The 21711-nt window shown below is 40.3% G+C and overlaps 1 protein-coding gene across 1 annotated transcript in view; it reads right to left on the bottom strand.

The window, feature by feature from the left end:
• The window catches only part of FYB1 (FYN binding protein 1), a 66389-nt gene that overhangs the window by 21987 nt on the left and 22691 nt on the right, over window positions 1-21711 (bottom strand). The window contains exons 4-5 of the mRNA XM_054054989.1: window positions 17587-18733; window positions 2587-2767 (exon numbers count right to left, since the gene is read on the bottom strand). Coding sequence (XP_053910964.1) covers window positions 2587-2767; window positions 17587-18733 — 1328 coding nt within the window. The remainder of the gene's footprint in view (window positions 1-2586; window positions 2768-17586; window positions 18734-21711) is intronic.

The raw sequence follows: 21711 nt of genomic DNA on the forward strand, positions 1-21711 counted from the left end.
AATAGGCAGTTGGGCTGACTAAATGGAAAGACCCTACTGGGCTTTTTAACGATCTTTGCAGGTGTAGGCTTCTTACACAATGCACGAGCAGAAAGCCAGACTTCTGCACAACATGAAATATAGCTCTAAGAGTTGTTCTTTGACTCATAGAACTTAATATCTAAACAAGGGACAAGAAAAACAGCAGTGTAAGGTTAGGCCAGGTAAAGGGTCCTGATGTCAGATTTTGCAGCACTACAGCCTAGGGGAAGAGTGGCTGGAAAGCTGCACGGAGGAGAAGGACTTGGGGGTGTTGGTCGACAGTGACTGAATGTGAGCCAGCAGTGTGCCCAGGGGGCCAAGAAGGCCAATGGCATCTTGGCTTGGATCAGAAACGGTGTGACCAGCAGGTCCAGGGAGGGGATTCTGTCCCTGTACTCGGCACTGGTGAGGCCACACCTTGAGTACTGTGCTCAGTTCTGTGCCCCTCACCACAAGAAGGATGTTGAGGCTCTGGAGTGTGTCCAGAGAAGAGCAACGAAGCTGGTGAGGGGCTGGAGAACAAGTCTGACGAGGAGCGGCTGAGAGAGCTGGGGTTGTTTAGCCTGGAGAAGAGGAGGCTGAGGGGAGACCTTATTGCTCTCTACAACTGCCTGAAAGGAGGTTGTGGAGAGGAGGGAGCTGGGCTCTCTTCCCAAGTGACAGAGGATAGGACAAGGGGGAATGGCCTCAAGCTCCGCCAGGGGACATTCAGGCTGGACATCAGGAAAAAATTATTCACGGAAAGGGTGATTGGGCCCTGGCAGAGGCTGCCCAGGGAGGGGAGGAGTCACCATCCCTGCAGGTATTTAAAAGATGGGTGGATGAGGTGCTCAGGGACGTGGTTTAGTGGTTGATAGGAATGGTTGGACTCGATGATCCTGGAGGTCTTTTCCAACGTAGTGATTCTGTGATTCTACGATTCTGTGACTTAAAAAAACTGTCAAACCAAGAGAGGCAAGAAATTGAGAATGTAACTAGTAATATCACCAGCAACTTTTAACTTTATAACACCATATAATAGTTGCAAGAAAACTAGGGCTGGCAGTCATCATCAAAAAGATGTAATCACAGAAAGGACTTGAAGGTAGAAAGTGGAGACTTGATGGAGAAAGCACTGAGAGAGGGTGAAAGATAACGTGTCTTGGTACACATTTGCAGCAGAGGGGAGAGTCCAAAGGGCATGCAGGAAAGGGAGAGCAGAAGGACAGTCTGGAGCTAAAGTTCGCGGGTCCGTGAAGGCAAAGAGGACACACTGGGCTCCACCGCACGTCTGGCAAGGAGGGTATCGAGGATGCCACTAGATGGGGCAGTACCAGAGCCTTCCTGCGATGCAGTAGCATCAGTGCCGGTGGTGCTGTCGCTCCATCCCTGCCAAAGCACGGGATTTGTGCTCCGCCTGCCTGCCCACCGCTGCTGTTTGCAGTGCCAGCTGGCCAGAGGGCAGCTCGGGACTCGAGCTCAGCTTGTTTCTGGACAGTTTTGACTGTAGATCGAGGTGAACTGTCACTGGGAGCTTCCCTTTCATACACAGCTCTTTGGAGAGTGGTGAAGAAAGGGGCCCCGTGTGTGACAGAGGTTTCTTCGTGTTATCACAGTGGGTCATGAGGCTGCTGCTGGTGTAGAATCATAGAATTGTAGAATCATAGAATCACCAGGCTGGAAGGAACCCACTGGATCATTGAGTCCAACCATCCCTAACACTCCCTAAACCATGTCCCTCAGCACTTCATCCACCCGTTCCTTAAACACCTCCAGGGGTGGTGAATCCCCCCCTCCCTGGGCAGCCTCTGCCAGGGCCCAATCATCCTTTCTGTGAAGAATTTTTTCCTGATATCCAGCCTGACCCTTCCCTGGTGGAGCTTGAGGCCATTCCCTCTTGTCCTGTCCCCTGTCACTTGGGAGCAGAGCCCAGCTCCCTCCTCTCCACAACCTCCTTTCAGGCAGTTGGAGAGAGCAATAAGGTCTCCCCTCAGCCTCCTCTTCTCCAGGCTAAACAACCCCAGCTCTCTCAGCTGCTCCTCGTCAGACTTGTAGCTTCACAGCCAGCACTGAGCTCAGTACCTCTGGTTTGCAAAGCTGTTTCCTGGGGTATCAAATGATCCGGTGGGTCCTTTCCAACATGGTGATTCTATGATTCTATGACTCTATGAAATGATAGACCTCCTGGTCTCCTTCCCACAGAAAAAAAAAAAATAAATCAGGAGAAAGCCTCAGTTATTCATACAACTGATTTTACACCAATATTTGAAGTCTGTGAACCCTTCCAGATTAAGAATCTCGGCAGGATGTCTGTTGCCTCTCCCCATCTCCTTACCAGCAGGGCAGAAAAAAAGTGTTGTTATAGATAAGACATTTTATGAAAACAACCGAATAATAGGTGGAGGGTTCAAGGTAATAAAAACTAATTCTAAACGGGCCGGGGATAGAGTAGGACACCAAAAGTGTTGTGAGACCTCACTCCCCAGAAACCTGGGACACCTGCAGCCTTAAGCTGCTGCTGTATGAGAAAAACAATAAGCAGGAAAAGGTGGGAAACGGAAGGCTTTAGGGTTTATGTTCACTTACATTGTTTCAGAGCTGGGCTTGATGTTTCTGGGAGGCAGACTGGGCGCTGCTGGGAACTGCAGGGATGGGTGAGAGGCTGGTGGAGGAGGTGGCAGCTGCATAGCAGAGTGTGGTGGAGGTACAGGTGGGGACTGTGCTGCTGAGGAAGGTGCTATCTGCTTCAAACCTTCACTTTTAGGGCCTGAAAAAAAAAAGCACACTACACTTAATTTACAAAGCAAGTAGCTGAAGAAGGCATCTCACTGTTTACATGAAATATTAGGATAAAATGTTAGTACTGCACACACCCTAGAGAAAATGTATTTGTTGAACCTGCTTCTTACATCTATTTGGTGCCTTATCAGAGTAGAGGCTCTGTCTAGAAGAGTGTACTGCCTGTAGAAGTACACTTTGCCAAGACAAGAACAAGACACAGAAACATTAATTCATTTAGCATATAAGCCCTTCTGCTTTACAACTAAGTTATCATTTAATCCTACAATTGGTTTGAAAAGACCAGCTGCAAAATTCACATGAGCATTGATTCAGTCTTGCTACAGAGACAGAGTTTCAAGGGGAAGGGATGAGAGATGTAAAGAGATTTTAGTATTAAGATGTATACAGGTCTCTGTACTTATTCAAACGCATTTGTCACATAAATTGTGAAAGGCTGGACTTAGTTTTCTAACAAGCTTCTGTGAGAAAAGTGGCAGTTTGAGAAGCTGCACAGAAGCTATACTTCCAACAAACAGGTGCAGCCTTAGAAACAGATGCAGTGCACGAGGCACAGAAGCTGTGATGAGGTGAGTGAGCTGGTGTGCATGTGTGCTGGACCGAACTCACGCTCTCTGTACAAGCCACAACCAGAACATAGTAACCGTTGCTTTAAGAGTTCATGCTGAGAGAGGTTATTTAACACAAACAAATGAAATCACTGTTTGGATGCCATGATGCTAAACCTAGATTATTTTTTTTTCACTTATCATGAGTGGATTTAAAGCTACTCAGAAAGAATTGTCCCCAGCTGTATTGAGGAAAGTCCAACAAAAACTCAGGAAGAGGAGAACAGAAAGAAAAAGCAAATTTGCAGTTCCGTTAAAACCAATTACAATTGAAAAGAGTGCGCTAGTATTCTGGAGATGTTCTTTAACTTCACAACTGTATAGGGGAGTTTAAAATCGTGTCAAAAATAAAGAAACTTTCACCACATTGGAAAAAAATGTCTTAAATACAGTGTGATGACAAATATTTAGTAATGCTTAATATAAAGACTGAAAGTTGCAAAAAGGACTGAAAGAGCTCTGAAACTCTTTAGCTGCTTGGGAGTCTGAAATTCTGTCCTTGGTACACACTGGACAAGGGGAATTGAAACCTGATAGAAGGATGTCTCATGTGTCACACAGAAATCAAAGCAAAATTACCAAACCTTGGCAGTTTTTCTTCTTACTAACAAAGAACTGAAAAATTTCTGGATAAATTTGGCTTGGCTTGGAGCAACTTGTCAGCACACATTGTCAACAACAGTACATTTGAAATGTGTTAAGTCCCTCCATTACTTAAATAGCAAAGCACAAAAGGTCCCAACGCTGCTGATTCTGTTTGCTTTTTCTTTCTTTCTTGTGATTCTCTGATTCTATGATTACACTGGTGAATTATTTTCTATCCTTAAAATTTAAGATATGCCAAGAATAAAGTTATATGATATCACATAACTTTTTATTCGCATGTCTGTTTATAATTTTATTCAAAAAATATAGCCCAAAAGTTACATGAAATAATCCTTTTACTTAATACTTAGGAGGCTACAACAAGATAAATGTGTGCCAGCTGGAGAGAGCCTGAAGGAGAAGGGTAAGAATGATTAAAGGTCTAGAAAACATGAATTCCTGGAGATATTGAGTATACAGTGGTTGTTCAGGGAAATACAATATGACTGAGGGAGAACAAAATTAATACCTAAGTGTGTGCCAAAGAAGTAAGGGGGACATGTATGTGTGTGTGTATGTGTAAGTGTATGTGTATGTGTGTGTATACATGTATGTATATGTACATATTTGTTTTCTTCATTTCCATGGTGGAGGAGGCAAGAAGTTAACATGTTTAAAGTTTGGCAACATTTGTTAGGAGACACTTTCTAATAGTGAAACTGGAATTTCCATGGCTTGAAGTCCACAATAAAGAGGCAGATTGAGTTTATGGCACAAATAAGTTCTAGTACAGTTGTTCTTACAGTGCTCATAGGGAAGGACTAAGCTACTTCACATCTCTTTGATTCAATGATGACATCTTCTGTTTGTTGACCTATGTTTTTTTAGATATTGCATTTAAAATACTTGTCACTGTATTGAGTCCAACAGTTAGAGGTCTACTGAATACTTTTAGCTAAAACTTTCCCTCCAGAAAGATTCTCTTGTTGTTTGAAGATGAGAGATATAATGTACCACTAGAAAATTTGTTTGGTTAAGTTCACTCACCAAAGTTCACTGTTACAATCTGAATTTTATTGTTTTCTAAGTTCATCAGGCTTCAGGTCCAATTACTATTTTGTTTAAATGAGCTAAGATTACACAAGATTGTGCTCTTGTTACACCTGAGTCTCTGAGGGTTGTGTGTTCACATATAACTCTTCACGGTCTTTGTTCATCCACAGACTTTATCAGCTATTATCTCTTGTTGTGCTAAAATCCCTGATAAACAGCATTGACAATCTAAGTGTGTTGAATTCTTTTAAGTGGGTTCAAACCAATAAAGAAGCCAGAAAGATTTTTTTTTTATGACAGCCATCTTAATTGGTGCTACTTATGCTCTCAATTTTTTGTGTTCTAACAGGGAATCCTTGTACCATTTTTTCTGTGGTTATATTTATGTTGTCCTCATACAGTGTTGTGTATACACACAACATGCATAAATGCATTATGTTATCATACAGTTTTATTTCATTGTGGTTAGTTTATAGCACTAAGGTAAAAATTCTGCCCAAGTCTCTGTGCATAATACTTCTTTCATCTGATATGTCTTGAGAGCTAAATCCAGGTTATTGGAAACTGAACCAGGAAAGGACAGTTAGATTTTAGGCAAGAAGGCTGAACAACCTGTCCCTTTTAATTTATGCACATTGTCAGAATCTGACAATAACAAGATGATCCTTGTATTAATGGAAACACTGCTTTTCTTATTTTCAAGCTATTAGAACTAACACTTCCATGCCTTTAGAGTTATGATTACCTACACTTACACTGACTGAGAGTGATGAGGGTGTAAACAGCATTAATTCCAATACTGGAAATAATGAGATGAGTTAGGTAGGAAGGTGACATTAGGTGTGAAAAAGCTGTTATAATCAGGCCAGCAGACTCAAAGCTATCATAACAATTCAGCGCATTTTGTTTGCTGTTTTAATGGACTATGTAGTTTTAGCTCCAGTTAATCTTTTTGTATGTCTGAGACACTTGCTACTCTGAGGACTTGGAAAGGCTTTGTGCTGGTAGTGAATCTGAAGCCAGCTCTGGACACTCAGAACAAGAAATCAAATTGAAACTATATTCTGGCTTCACATGCACCCAAAGCACTCTCATCACAGGAAACAGTGTTCTGGATCATCACCCTGTAGTTGTTCTGATGACTAACACCTCAATTTCCAAATAGGCTCTTCTCTCTTCTTGGAACTCTCAACTTCTTTACATGCTGCGTCCTACTGAAGAAACAGATGCAGAAACTGAAGGTCTTCACAAAAAAATGAAAGAACAGGTGAAAAGGAATTAATTCCTCAAAACCTGTGCAGCTGCATAGTGGCTAAGATAACTGTCCATAGAAAGTACAAAATATCCTAATGCACTTCTGCTTGTGGTATCTAACTTCTGATAGTACCCAGAGCTTCAACACTTACTGCAGAACTGTGCACAGAACATGACAAACTTTTCTCTTGTGTTCTTGGGGAATCTTGTCAAACAACTTCCACACTTGCAGCAACCAAAAGGTCACCTACATTCTTGAAGAATATTTATTTATCAGGAATATCAGAACACTGAGGCTGTCTTGATGTAAAATTTGTGATTTTTGACCTTTGCTATTCCTGGCTTGTGAAAGAGAAACACTGATACTTCTTGGGTAGCTAACGTATTCTCTAGAGAAAGAACCCATCAATCCTTTATGTCCAGATATCCTGTGTTCAACAATCTCAGGAGAAACCAACCTGTGTATTATAGTCCTCTATAATTTCCACGCCCCTCCTATGTGAACTCAAAGAGAAACGAGTCAAAACCCCCAAATAAGTCCAGATAACTGCAACCCAAGTACTCTATGTAGTCAAAAACATTTTTTTTTTTCAGGGCAGGATGACAACAAGATATTCATTCTCAACTTGCTGAAATCTTCAGTGTTATCCTGAAATGCTGATGTACTTTGTCTTTAAATGCTAATACCAGAAATATGTGATAAACTGAAGGGAAATCCCAGCAGTGCCTGGAGTCCTTATTGGAGGGACACATGCAATAAGCAGTCATGGGATTGGAATCTGAGGGGAACCAGTAATTTTGCCAGGGCCAGTTCTCCCCAGTCCTTTTCAAAATCACAAAACAGATATGTCTTGTGTAAGGGTGATACGGGCTTCAGAACTGACAAAGCCGAAATGACATGTCTCTATTTATCCCCTCTGTAAATACCAGGTTATCCCTCATGACTGCATGAGGGATTAGCACGTAGATGAAGAGCATTATCTAATTATCAACCTGAGCAAAACAGAAGAAGTCAAAAGGGAAAAAAACCCAACAAACACATTTTTAGCACTCACACCGGCAGTTCTACATCCACTGACTGAATACACAAACTTCGCGATCAATTCAAGATGTACTGCAATAGAATGTAGAACGGCACAGAGCTTTTGGCTGGCAACAATGACAAACAATAATTTTGATAATCCTTCTGGAAGTAGGAAACTATCCCAACCAGGCAGAGGGTGGTCTGGCTTCAGCTTTCATGTTTTTCTCACACCATGGCTGGATTGCAACAAAACGTATACCTGCTCTCAAAGTCGATACGGTTTAAAAAACTCCAGTTAGCTCAGAGGAGCTGTATTGCATCTTATCAGCAACACGCTCTCCTGCAGGTGCATTAGCCTGGCCTTGAGTCTCAACACAGCCCAGACTTATCTGCAGACTTAACTCAGTTATGTTTAAGGCATCAGGCTGTACCATCTAAGACACCCATTGCTGCAACCCAGAAATTTCTAGTCCAAGACTGACTACAAAACAAAACTGGAACTGAACTGCAATGCATATCACACTACCTTACATTTCAAATTCACTCTAATTGCACCTACTTCACTTTAAATACCTAGCAATACACCTGTGAGAAAATCTTTTTCATAACAAAGCAGTCTCTTGCAGATACAGGGGAAAAACTTTCCTCACTTCATGCCCTAAATAGCAGACTATCACCTTCTTTCTTTGGCCTAGAGTATGGCTTCTGGCAAGACCTTTCTCACTCCCTGATGCAGTGAGCTTCTGCTTTTATTAATGCAAAGAAGACCTGAAAATGATCAGCTATTGCAAGGATACTCCAAACATTCTGCAGGAAAAAATGCCTAGAATTTTAAATTTCTTACTGAATTTCTTTAGTTTTTGTAAAAAAGGACCTACTGATTTTTCAAGCAGCTACACAGTCAAAAGTTTTCCATTTTGAAAGAAGCATCCTTTTATTAAAAAAAAAAAAAACGCTCTTGAGCTTTCAGTTTTACTGTAAAAGACTTCACTATTTCTACACACAAGATCTAGGAAGCTCTCTGAGTGTTACAGAGGGTTTGCTAAGAATGTGCAACAACATCTGCAACAGCTGATCACCCACTTCCTACTTTATTCAGAACTTGCAGAGAGAGCTGCTCTCAGCTCGGTTTCCCTAAGCTGCATATTTGTTCAGATACAAACCATGGTTTCAGTATTATGCTGTTTTGGAGGTGCTCAAAGCAAACAGGTGAACTTAAAATATTATGAAGCTCAATGGTTTTGATTATGCTGTTACCAGATGCACTGCAAAAACAGAGACACAAAGATTATTTGAGATACTGCTCAGACCTTGAAAATGAAGACCACAGAATATTTTTTATTATTGTACTTCTGGATTCCAGACCCCACTTGAACAAGAGCCCCGGTACAATATTTTCTTAATTTTCTTTTATTCTTCTCATCTCTCCTGATTCTATTTCCAGTTCAGTAGTAAACCTGCTCACTCAGCTTTGTACAAAATTCCTCCCTGAAAGGGGGAATTTTGGAGGAAGGGAAAAGGGGAAAATTGAGACTTGTTGAAGGTCTTTATCCATTTGAAGACTATTTTGCTGATTGCTCATAGATCATTAAAAAATATCACCAAAGCAGATAGAGAATTTGTCCTTTTTTTTTTAACAGCACTTCTCATTGATTTCAGTTGAGATATCTTGTTTCCATAGCACATGCACAGACCACCTCAGGGGTATTCATAGAATAGTTTGGGTTGGAAGGGACTTAAAAATCACCTAGTTCCAACCCCCCTGCGGTGGGCAGGGACACCTCCCACTGGCTCAGGCTGCCCAAGGCCCATCCAACCTGGCCTGGAACACCTTCAGGGATGGGGCAGCCACAGCTTCCCTGGGCAACCTGGGCCAGTGTCTCACCGCTCTCATAGTGAAGAAGTTCTTCCTAATGTCCAGTCTAAATCTGCCCCTTTCAGTTTATACCCATTCGCCCTCGTCCTATCACCACAAGCCTTTGTGAATTGTCCATCTCCAGCTTTCCTGTAGCCTCTTCAGGTACTGGAAGGTCACTATAAGATCTCCTCTGAGACTTTCTCTTCTCCAGGCTGAACAAGCCCAACTCTCTCAGCCTGTGCTCCTATGGGATGTGCTCCAGCCCTCTGACCATCTTTGTAGTCTCCTCTGGACCCATCCAACAGCTCCATCACCTTCTCACTTTGAGGATTCCAGAACTGGACACAATGTTCCAGATGAGGTCTCCTAAGAGAGGAATAGAAGGGTAGAATCCCCTCCCTCGCCCTGCTGGCCACGCTGCTTTTGGTGCAGCCCAGGACACAGTTGGCCTTCTGGGCTGTGAGCACGCGTTGCTGGCTCATGTTGAGCTTCTTATCGACCAGCACCCCCAAGTCCTTCTCTGCAGGGCTGCTCTCAAGCACATAATCCCCCATCTTGTACTTAAAACAGGGATTGCCCCGACCCAGGTGCAGGACCCTACACTTGGCCTTGTTGAACCTCAGGAGGTTCTCACATCTCCACTTCTCAAATCTGTCCAGGTCCCTCTGGACAACATCCCGTCCTTCCAGTGTGGCAACTACACCACTCAGTTTCGCTTCATCCACAAATTTGCTGAGGTGCACTCAATCTTGCTGTTGATATAATTGATAAAGATATTGAACAGCACGGTATTGTTATCACATTATATTTTATAGCTATTCATAGAATCATAGAATCAAAGAAGCATAGAATCAAAGAATCATAGAACAGTTTGGGTTGGAAGGCACCTTAAAGGGCATCCAGTTTCAACCCCACTGCCATGGGCATGGACACCTCCTGCTAGATCAGGCTGCCCAAGGCTCCATCAACCTGGTCTTGAACTCTTCCAGGGGCATCCACAGGTTCCCTCAGCAACCTGTGCCAGTGCCTCACCACACTTAAAATGTGAAATTTTAAGCAGTATAAAAAAATATACTGAAGTGAGACTGTCTGTGGGAATTTGAAGACCTTCAAAGCTTCTTACCCAGTCTTTTACTAGATTTAGTGAAGCTTATGTCTGTTATTCCTGGTGCCCCCTACATTTACCTGAAAACTAAGGAAGCCAAGTTGAAATTATGATCAGATGTATCTGCGAAGAACTTAACTCTGCTGGATCTGCTTGAAAGCAACTGCAAAATCTGGGTAAGTAGATGTATGTAGCTTTTAGTGGAAACAAATATAAAAGCTCTGCAGCTTTCCTCTAAGGACATTCCTCTCTCCCCTTTCCTCTAAGGACATTTCCCATTCTCTGAAAGCGAGAGAAGCCAAAAATTATTCTTTCAGTGGTATTATACTGAAATATTTTATATCTCTAAGAAACAGAAGAATCAAATTTTGAAGTTCCTAGAACTGAAGAACAATGCTCAGCTGAAATAAATTCAAGTTGTGTATTTATCATGAGTATCAGACCACAGCAGCTGAAGTCCCACAAGATGGACATAGTTTGGTACACGTGCAATGACATCACCTGTGTAGGTCTGACCCAAAAGGAGTTGTCTTGTTCGCATAAGGGGTTCATATAAGGTCAGTTTCAAGGGAAAAGATTAGAATTCCTTTCTAATTTGAATGTTATTCCTTTGGCCATCTTTCAATAATACAACTTGTGAGTTCCAAAAGATCAGTTGAATTAAATTTCCGTCAGTCTTATTGCTCACTTTGTCATTCCTCAACTATAATTACATGCACCACAATTATTGCATATGCATGTAAGAATAAATCTTTTAGTAAGCAAAGAGTGGGCACATACGTTCAATCTGCTTCAGTTAGAGAGAAAATTTTTCAGATTTTATTAAGAGCCCCCACAGCAAAAGATATTAATGCTGCGGAGGAAACCCTCCCACACTGAAGTTTTTGAAGCATTACATTTAATTGGTCAAGGAGTTATCATGTAGTTCTACTAAAATATGTGGACAAAACTGCAAATTAAATTGCTTAGTATGGCTTACAGTACTGAAAAACATCCCTGCAATTGAAAAATGAATGCAACCATTCTGACAGAAATATGAATGAGACAAGTTATTATCTGCCTAAGGAAACAGATAAATCTAATCCAAGTTACAGATAGAGTAAGTCTTGAGTGAAACGAACATCTAGCAGTAGATTGTTCTGGATACAGCTTGTTGTTATTGAGCATTAAGAAATAAAAAGCACACAAAAAACATGGCAAATTAGTGTTTAAACTAGTCGACCCTTGATTATTGCCTTACAATACTCTGCAATATCTTTCAAATAACTTCATGTAGAGTTTTAGTTAAAAAGGAATAAAATGTATCCATCAATAAACCACTAGAGGACAGTTCTCAGTTGCGAATTGTCATAGGGTCTGCAACAGGCACATTTGTAGATCTTTCCCCGAATAGCTCCTTTTTTGTTTGCTAGGCCTTATGTGGCATGCTTCTTCCCTTCCAGATGATCTGATTCTAGTAAAATTAACAGTAAGGGATTGGTTGTTTATACCATTATCTGGAGGCACTGAAATATATTTTTCTCATGTATACACTTGTCATAGTCTGCTTAGGAATTCTAGAGTCATTCCTGCAGTTGACTATACTGAATCCCATTGAGTTATCTATGATCATTCCCGAGTAAAGTTTTCAGAGTCTGAAATGCAGAATTTAGGACAATGAAGATAAACCACATGAATACACCTGTTAATTCTGTTGTGTAAACCTAATGACGACCACTAGCAATTCCAAATACAAGTTGACACGCAGTTTGGATTGTTTGGAGGCCACTTCTGTCTTGAATCAAAGTAAATTTCTAACATACTTTCTCAACAGGTCTAAACTTCTGCAAAGGGCTGAATGAGACACACGATGTGTTGTATTAGAAAGCGGTGTCAACCCTCCAGTAGGGTCAGTGCTGAATGGGTTTAACACAATGTCTTTGGGATTACATGATGTATGAAAGGAGCCTTTGTGAAGCAGTGTTAAGAACACTGGTTAGAAAGGAGAATTTATAAGGAGGGGAAAACAGGACAGCTATGACTTTATTATGGGAGGTAACAGAAAAGAAACTGCTACAGATGAACTGTAAAATTGATGCAACAGAACAATTCTTTCTGGTTAATTATGTTTCCTCATTTCAGTTTTTGAAATCTTGTTATTTCCTGCACCTATTTTGTTTCACATGAAAAAACACTTTGGATGAACCTTCATCCTTTGGCTGCAGTATGTAGGTCAGTGCACACAAGCAGCTCTTCTGTACCAAAGCTGCAAGTATTCTAAAACCTTTCCAACTTCCAGAAAGTAATATGAATACTAATTATGTTAATTATTTTAATTTAAAGGTCAATAAGAATGGTAGGAACTGGATGAATTTTTCCCATTCTTTAAATTTATACATATTTTGCTGAAAACCTGCTTTGCAACTACTTGTGGAAACAAAGTGTATCTAGCATATCACATTACCTTATAAGCATTTTGTGGTAAAACTAGGGGGAAAAATCCTGCTTTTTTCCCCCAATACTGTGGTGATGAAGTTTTGGCAATGCTGCTAGTTGCAATTCTTTTTATGCCCTTACAACTTATTACTGTGCTGTTGTGTAACTTTGTCCAATCTACCGCTGAGGTGAAAAATGAAAACCTGCATTGACCTTTTAAGTCCATACTCTGCAGCAAACAGCCATGACATCCTGTGGTAAAAAAAAATCCCCTGTTCTTTATAACTTTGGAAGCTATTGTTTCATCTTGCCATCAAGCAAAAGCAATAACTGACAAGTTCTAAGGGATTTTTCAAAGACAGTTAAGACATTTACTGTCCTCGGGAGTGGTGCTTGATTGTTAATTTCTTTCTCAATAGTGTTGTGAAAACTTTAACAGTGCACCTCAAATTTTAGTTCCTCCTTTCTCTCTGGTCGTCTTACCTAACTCAAATAGCAGTGTCACTGTGTAGGCATACAATCCATTGCAGAGCAGAACCTCAGCAACGACTGCAGATGCAACCATATACCAAATTATAAATTGTGAGAATTTTCTTACATGTCTTCTTTTCTTCTAGGCTCAGTACTGTTTTCCTTTTGTCAGTGCAGTTCAAAATAGTCTCCCTAGCCGAAGACTCAGTGTTGATTTTTCAGGAGGCACTCAGATGTGTTTAGAGCACTATGGAACCTGAGCCTTCAACTGATTTTACGTGGGTGGCCATCTATACACACACAATCCTAATGAGGTCAGCGCAGGTGCAGTTCTTCTCGGAAGAAACAGTACGCTTATGGCTTTACATGGATAACTGACTTTATTTCTCTTCTGTTTTCTAGCAAAGCTCTATGTGCACTTCAGGTGTTTATTATAAAACAATATCATTAGTATTATTATATGGGTCTAAAAGCATGTGCGTCTCATTGATACTTAGCAGAGGTAAATATGACATGCTCTCAGGGAAAAAATGCTCTAATGGGGCATAACACAGGAATTTACCAGAACTATGCATTTACAGACACAGACAGGAATTTCTTACAGCTTGCCCTTGCTGGAAAATAGTACTGCATCAGTAGTGAAACCTTCCTGAGAAAAACACTTGTATCTATGGAAGTTTTATCAAGAAAAAGTTTTCAGGACCAGGTGAAAATTTCTAATCCAAAGCTGGGCCAAGGCCAAACCATCGTCCCTTAGAATTCATACAACCATGGTGGATGGTTTAAATCTGTCTCCTTTATGTAAGTAGGACTGTTGCATGTAAGACAAGTCCTTCAGCATCTGATGTTTCAGGTTGTTTCATGCCCAATGAATACTTGAGTATGAAAAAAACCCAGTCAAGCAGGGTTTAGAGGAAAGGATAACAACCATAGTAAAAAGGCTGAATTGATACTTCTGAGACAGCACCGTTCTAACTCCTTGTTTAAATTAGACAATTCAGGATTTTCTGCACCCCAGACACTCACCCTAACACAAGTTTAACAACAGTTATGTGTGGAGCTTTTCTCTTCTCAAAGGACAGCACAAAGCCTAACTTTTGTCCTAGTACAGATCAAACCCCCAGACAGCTAGATCTCAGAAAGGCTTGTTGGATGGTAAAACCATTTCCATTTGCTTGTTCTTCATTTTACCCAGCACCCAAATAACAAAAGCAAATTGAGTGACTCTGGCAAGCTGCTGTTTAACAGGACAAAGTAATGTGCAGGAAAAATTTTTGCTGTGGGGGTGGCTTCTTCCTGACATGACTTTGACTTTAGAAATGACAGGAAACCAATTCAGTTTAACTGCCTTTCCAAAGCAGGTAGGTTTTGTCATTCGAGTTTAACGTTCCAAGAAAGTCAGCAGCAATGAGTAACTTTGTCGAGCTGAAAATGAATTAAACTCTAGAAAACCTGGCCTGTCCATCAGAACTCTTCTATGGAGGCTTTCGCCATAAAGAAATGAGCTGCATTAATTAATGACAAACAGAATATCAATATATACATCAGCTCTACATGGGAAGGTTTGAAGTTCAGGGCCACTATGAATACCTCTGTATTGCTATGGTTTCTAAACCTTCCAGTCTCATGCTGACCCAAAGATGGTGAAGTACAGAAGACCATGCCTGACACTTCAGTTCTGTTTTGCAGCACGGTTGGAGAACAACCTGTGCCACCATACCAGGCAGCTCCAATCTTAGCTCGTGTTTCCAGCATGACTATTCCAGTCTGGTGGTTGCACTGGTGCTGTTTAGTCACAATGGGAGATCCTCCTTCTAGCAAAAGTTTGGGTATTACCCTTACAGCCCTGTTCACAGGATTAATTTTAAATGCATAGGATAGATATTTCTAACCCTCAGTTTTAAAAAGAGGATGAAAAATTGCTTTGTGTCAAAAACTGCATGGGAACCAGAAAAAAATGGAATAAACAATGAACAGACAAATAAAAGTATTCCTTTATTAATTATTTAAAAATAAACTAAACAAAAAAAAGTAAAAAAATTTAGGTTTGGTTGTTTCCAGCCTTTGTTGGGACTTCTCAGAGTTCCAGTTAGCAAAGCCTATATTGTTTCTCTTTAATAAAATCATTTGGTGGTGTTATTTGCTGAAAATATTGCCTTTCCATTTTAAGATTGCTCTGAGCACTTGAGTAAAGCCAGTCATGCTGAGGAGTGTTCTCTGGAGAAGAGACAGCTGCTCAGACGGCTATAAACTGGAGTATTTCTTTCAAAGAAATACACAAATTTACATCATTTGAGGATCTGGCCCAGCATATGAGACCATTTCCATAACTGTGGGTTAAAACAGGAAAATCAGAATGTAGCAGCTGACAAGAAAATACAATTTAAATTACTAATATGGTCCTAATTTTTGAGTGGGATTAAGAATAACGACATGTAGTTGCATGCGCAGTGTGCTTTTGGTGTGCCTTTTTGTCTTTAGAGAAAGTAAATTCTGAGCTTTTTCATCCAGTCTTATCCCCTTTGAATGTGTTCTGTCTCAGGAAAACAAACATCATGTGCATTCAAAATGGCTGAAATCACACTGTATTCTAAATACAGAAGGCACGAAGAAATATTTTGTATCAATTAAATTACATGAACATATCTTATGCACTGTACATGCACAGAGTGGAGTTATTCAGAGCATCTATCATTAGTTGCATTAGGCACCTAATTTTAATGCTCTGAATCACGCCGTCGGGCATCTCCTCTCCTCGTTGACTACACTGCAGATTTAAGAGTCCAAGCTTGATCTGTTAAATTAAATCTGAGAGAGACAGTTAAGGCAGGCTAACATAAGTGAAACACCTCATGTTATCTTAAGTTACTTGGCTTACTTAGCTGTGTGTATCACCTGATAAAATTTGTTGCAGGGTGTAACTAGAGCTGAAAAATATGTGCGACAATTGAATATATCCTTTGCTTTCTGAGCTCAATGCAGACAATGCATTAAAAGAAAACAAACAACAACCCGTTAAAAATTAACGCAGTATTTTTTTGTTTCTGTCTTTGTTTTTCTCATGCACTGGGATCAAGGACAGCTTTTCTCTGAAACCATACAGCCTGAAACTTTGATTTTAAAATGTGATCAGGCTTTGTCCTTCAATCATCATTCCTAGCACCTGATGCTATAAGAAAAAAGAAAAAGCCTCCTTTAGGTACTATCAAATATGTAACAGAAATGTGTAAATGGCATCAACGATTCCAAGTGGAAGTAATAGTGGCTGATTTTAGCTTTTTAAAATTATCAAAGAATGCCTAACAGATTTGGAGGGAAACCCTAACCCAAAAGTTTGAAATACAAGTGATTTGAAGGAGAATTAAGGATATTCAGAACCTCCATGAAATTGATCTCTCCTTTGAGGAGGTAAGAGTGGATTTCTGGGTCTAACTTTAGGAAATTATATTTTACATGAGATTTTCAATGAAACATTTTGAGTGCCTGTGAAAGAGCTTATGTTGTTGCAACTTGTCTCACACAGTGAACAGAACCTGTTGAAGCAGAGCTGTTGGCAGGAGTGGAGTCACAGCAATTTCTTTTTTTTTTTCACAGGTATTTGAGTCCTCCCATATATTTAAAATGTTCTTACAGAAGCTCTTACCATGCTCAAGACCATTTCAAATTTTAAAGCAACTTAGTGACAGCCTTAACATTCGTGCCTGAATTCTGACTCATGAAGTTCAGAGCTTGGTGGTGAGATGGAGCCTCAGATGCCACCAACAGTCACGCTACTGAAATCATGCAAACCTAACAGAAAATGTGAATCCAGTTCACCTTGGAGAGTCTGGATTCAGCTTTTGTATGAAACTGACGCAGCTCTATGTGGGAACAATTGATTTTGTAATTCTACGTAGTGTTCAACTTTCTAAACAAACTTTAAAATACAGCCGCCTATAGGGTCAAGCTGTGATCAGTCATTGTGAAAGGCAAAAAAGAAAAAAACTGTGGTTACTACAGATTGCAGTACATCATTTTGGTGACCTTCAAGCTCTGCCCAGGAAGCTACTGTTCAGAACAGGACACACAACATTAACATCTCATTTATTGGAAGTCAGGACTTAAATGTTTGTTGAGAAAAATAATTAAACTCCCTGGCATGAGTTATAGACACATCTAAGTAGTCTTGAAAAATGAATAAGCCAAATACAGAAAGCATTCATCCTATCCTTATCGCTGAGGGAGAGAGAATATAATTTTAATTTCTGTCCTGTATGGAGGAAGTACAAGCAGAGGCTGAAGTTTTAAGAGTTTGTCTGGCGCACAGGTTTCATGCTATTTCTGAACCAAAGAAGGGTTTCCACATAAAATTAATTGAGTACTAAACGCATAAAAGAGAAAATAACCCAAGAAAGCAAGAACAGAGAGAACTCACAGTCTTTTGGGCTGCTCTTCCGGAAAACTTCCAGGTCCACGCAGGGGGGTCTGCTGGGCTTCTGTGGGGGCTGTCCCAGCTTGAACAGCGGGGTCAAGGGTTTTCGCTTGGGTGTTCCTAAACTCCTGTCCCCATCCCCTTTCTCTTGTGATTCACCTGTTGGCCTTCCTGCGGCAAGTGCTGTGTTCGTCTTATGAAACTTAGGAGATGAACCTGATTCTTCCTGAATAATTTTATTGAGAAAGATGTTCTTGGCAGCACTCGTTCCCTTTTCTTCAGTCTTTTGCTCCATGTTTTCGGGGATGCCTTGAGGTGAGCTGGACCACTGACCAACAGGCTTCAGAGCCACATGACAAAAATGACTGCCTTCAGCTTCTGCAGCACAGTTACTATTTTCATCCATTTCCTTTGCTGCTTTAAATGAGTGCATATTTGGTCTAGGGCTTGATAGTCCTTTTTGCAGAAAAACATTTTTATTAGAAGTGTCTTCAGTGTGGGAGACCTCATGGTTTAGAGAAGGTTTCTGTGCAAGAGGTGGTTTAGAGAGAGGAGTCTTGGGCTCATTTTCTTGTGTTGCACATGTGAACTTTTCCTTAACTGCATTTACTTTGGAAAATGCCGGTTTTGCGTCACTATTCTGTGGTGCAAAATTTGAATTTGATTTTGTTCCCAGAGGACTTTTTTCTTTCTCTTGAGGAGCAGAAGTAAGGAACTTGTTCCCTGCAGGTTTTGGATACAGAGGCTTTGGCTCTTCATTTGCCAAGTCATTCATTTTTGTGGGAGGTTTAGTGCATCCAGCTTTTCCATCATTTTCTCTGTTAGCTGCCTGAAGCTGAACTCCAAACCTTTGTGCCACTGGTTTCAAATACGGGGATTTTGTACTCTTCTCTGCTTTATCATCAATTGAAGGCTTGACCCCCAGAGGGGGCTTAGGATGAACAGGTTTGTGAAAGGTACTGTGTCCTGAAGTAAAAGCTGCATTTTCTTGACTTGCAAATTTCTCAAGTACTGCTTTCTTCGTCTGTAGTCCTGTATGGATAGGTTGTCCCGGGACTTTGAAGGGTCGACTGTTACCAGTAACATCCTCCCTGGTGATGTTACCTGTGTTAAATTTTGCCATGAGTGACTTCACATCTGACTTGCCATCCTATAAGCATAAAATAGAGAAAAAGAAAAAGCAGCAATGAGAAAGTCCCTGCTGCAGTTTCACACATACTGTACTTTAAAGAGTTTCCTGGTCTGAGGCTTGTAGTACTGCTGATTGGCTGTGGAGATATAGTAGCACATCTTCCTGCAGGGTTAGAGGAGCTGAACATTTTGTTATATCCTTACTGTAGTTATACAATATTTTAAAATATTCAGTGCAGGTACTATCTTTAGACAGTGGTGATGCAGCTCCTTTTGGGCATACTGTAATTTCTGTTTATTTATGGAATTGGGAAGTGAGCAACTAGTAAATATAAGAAAATGCATACTATTTAAAAATTAATATATCCCTAAAGATAGGAACGTCCTGTGGTGAGAAGCACAGGCTGTACAAGAACCAGATTAGAATTATTCCTGCCAGCTCTTTGGAGAACTGCAAGTTCATTTGTGAAAACAGAAATTCTTCTGGTTTGAGAAATGTTTGTCAGTTTTTCTTTCCCTTCTCAGCACTTTTCTTCCTTGCTGTTCCCCCCGATCCCCTTTGATCCTTGTTTCTGTTCTCCATTTTTAGTATGAAGAAAACTGTGCATATGTGGATGGAAAATGAAAATACATGGAGTGAGATGTGAAGAAATAACAACCAAGACACCCAGATACTGTTAAAAAACTTTGGACTGAGTTGGGGCGGGGGGAGGAACTTGAACAATTCTAAGTGTATAAACACCAGTTTCATCCAAACATATTTTAATTGGTCAGCCCTATTCAATACCTTCCAGGATCGGTGTTTAATATGAACTGAGAGCAAAATCTAAATACCTTTGAACTCAGCACACTTAAGACACAGCACAGTGAAGGAAGAGGGTGAAGGGGAGTGACTAGGGCCCTTTGGGTCCCAGCAGCTCTGAACAGCAGGGACTCTTTTCCCAGCCCACAGTGGCAGCAGGGGTGCAGCTACAGCAGACTTTCATAGTGGAATAGTTATACCTGTGGCTGCTGCAACTTAAAGTTACAATAAATGCAGACAAAACAAGATAAACGTCTATGAAATTTGAACTCAGAGTACATTATCGTTATCTGTTTTGCGTGTATAGGGAAGGGAGGAAGTAGACATTTACTGTGGAGATTATCAGGTTTAAGCAATCTGCTGCTGGCTGACAAGCACTCACACACACACATACTCCGTTACATGGCAGAGATATATATATATATATATATATATATATATATACCACTAATCATTCAAGACTTCTCCCACAATACCTTGGAAAGCAGTGATTTTACCCATTTAAAATTTAAGAAAATGAACTCCATCAAACTACAGTAATGTAAATGTTCTGGACAAGAGACATTCAGCACGTAGACCTTTTTGAAGCTGGAAGCGTGGCTTTGAAAAACTTTTTTTGTTATGATATATGATTTTTGAGATGTTTCCTACATCTTTGCAATGGCTGGAGCCATTACACATATACCTGCTTTCAAATACACTGAACCATTCACTGCTGCTGTGCTAGGAGTGTCAATGAATTCCTTTTAATAAATTCCTTCCAAATACTGTAAACAAACTGTGCCCGAGTCACGCAGATTTACAGTCTCTTCAAGAGTAAAAAGCTCTTGGGCATGTTGAAGGTCTAACAATCAGCAATGTAATGTCCCTCATTTACTTACAGTGAGTAGTAGTAAGTGGCAAAGATAACACTGAGGATCAGAACAGAGTAAGAAACTCTGTGAAATCTTTGCTTCTCTTTAATGTACGTCACTAGTTCCTGCTTTCGTGAGCCGTGCTATGCTAGAAGCCATGTTGTGGATTCTAATGCACGATGTGACTGGCCAGGTGGACAGATGGGGAACTGGGAAAAAAGAGAATCTTTTATTTGTGGTCCTGCTTACAGGGTAATCCCCACAGTTTCTGTGTTTCCCTTCCCAGAAGCAACAGCTGCTACTTGTTCCATTAGCATATAAAATAGGTTATAAATCATGAAATAGGAACTTGAAAAGATTCTGAAATGAGATTAAATTCACACTACCCTTCCGCCCCTAAGTGCAAATTGCCCATGGAAGAGAGGAGTTTCATGCAAGAAGTACTTGAGTTATTTTCTGAACTTTCTCTTTGTGGTCCGTTGGGAAACTCATTGCAAAATATTTTGGCTTTTCAGCTTCTAATCTGAACTGGAAGCAGCACATAAGGTGCATGGTAGCATTGCTTTGATACCAGATGGCTGCATTATTCAAATGTTTGCTCAAATCTACAACAATACCCAGGTTTCAGCTCCCATGCCATAGATTCATCAATGAGACTTGTATATACTTTCCCAGCATCCCACTGCTTTCAGCAAAGACTCACACAACTGCCAAGATACACTTGTACAAACCTCTTCCACAACTAGATAATTAAATCTCAGTGTAAACAAATGCAATTTTCCATTATTTCCATTATTTTACATTATTTACATATAACTGCACATTTCTGTAGACAAGTACAGAGTAACGAGAACACATGAAATATTCCAGCTATATTCTGAAATTTGCTGAATATTCCAGTCTCAACTAGCAGCCTGATCAAAAACCATTTGTTTTGTTTTGTTTTGGCATAAAGATGCTCTCATTATTTATTTTCCAGTCTCAGTGAAGTCAAAAGATCGTCTCATTTCAATTTCCCCTTGTGTCTGCTCTTTCTTCAAACAGCAGTCAATGAAATGGATAGAAAATATCTGTGCATACGAACTTTAATTAAGGAAATGAAGTACACATAACTGTTGACTATACAAGGAATTGGGCAGTTCTTTAAAATACATAGGCATCTGATTCATAAAGGAAAAATTTCATCTTTTCTTTTCTTACCTGAAAGTTTTTCCTTTCTATTTCCAAGTTACAGGGTCTAAACAAGTCTTTTAAAAACTCATAATCTTTTAACAGAATCAGATCTTGATGAGTTTGCTAGAAAATAATGAAATGAATATTATAAAACTATGCCTTTAAGAA

Source organism: Cuculus canorus, chromosome Z (genome assembly GCF_017976375.1).
Source record: "Cuculus canorus isolate bCucCan1 chromosome Z, bCucCan1.pri, whole genome shotgun sequence".
In the NCBI taxonomy this organism is placed as follows: domain Eukaryota; kingdom Metazoa; phylum Chordata; class Aves; order Cuculiformes; family Cuculidae; genus Cuculus; species Cuculus canorus.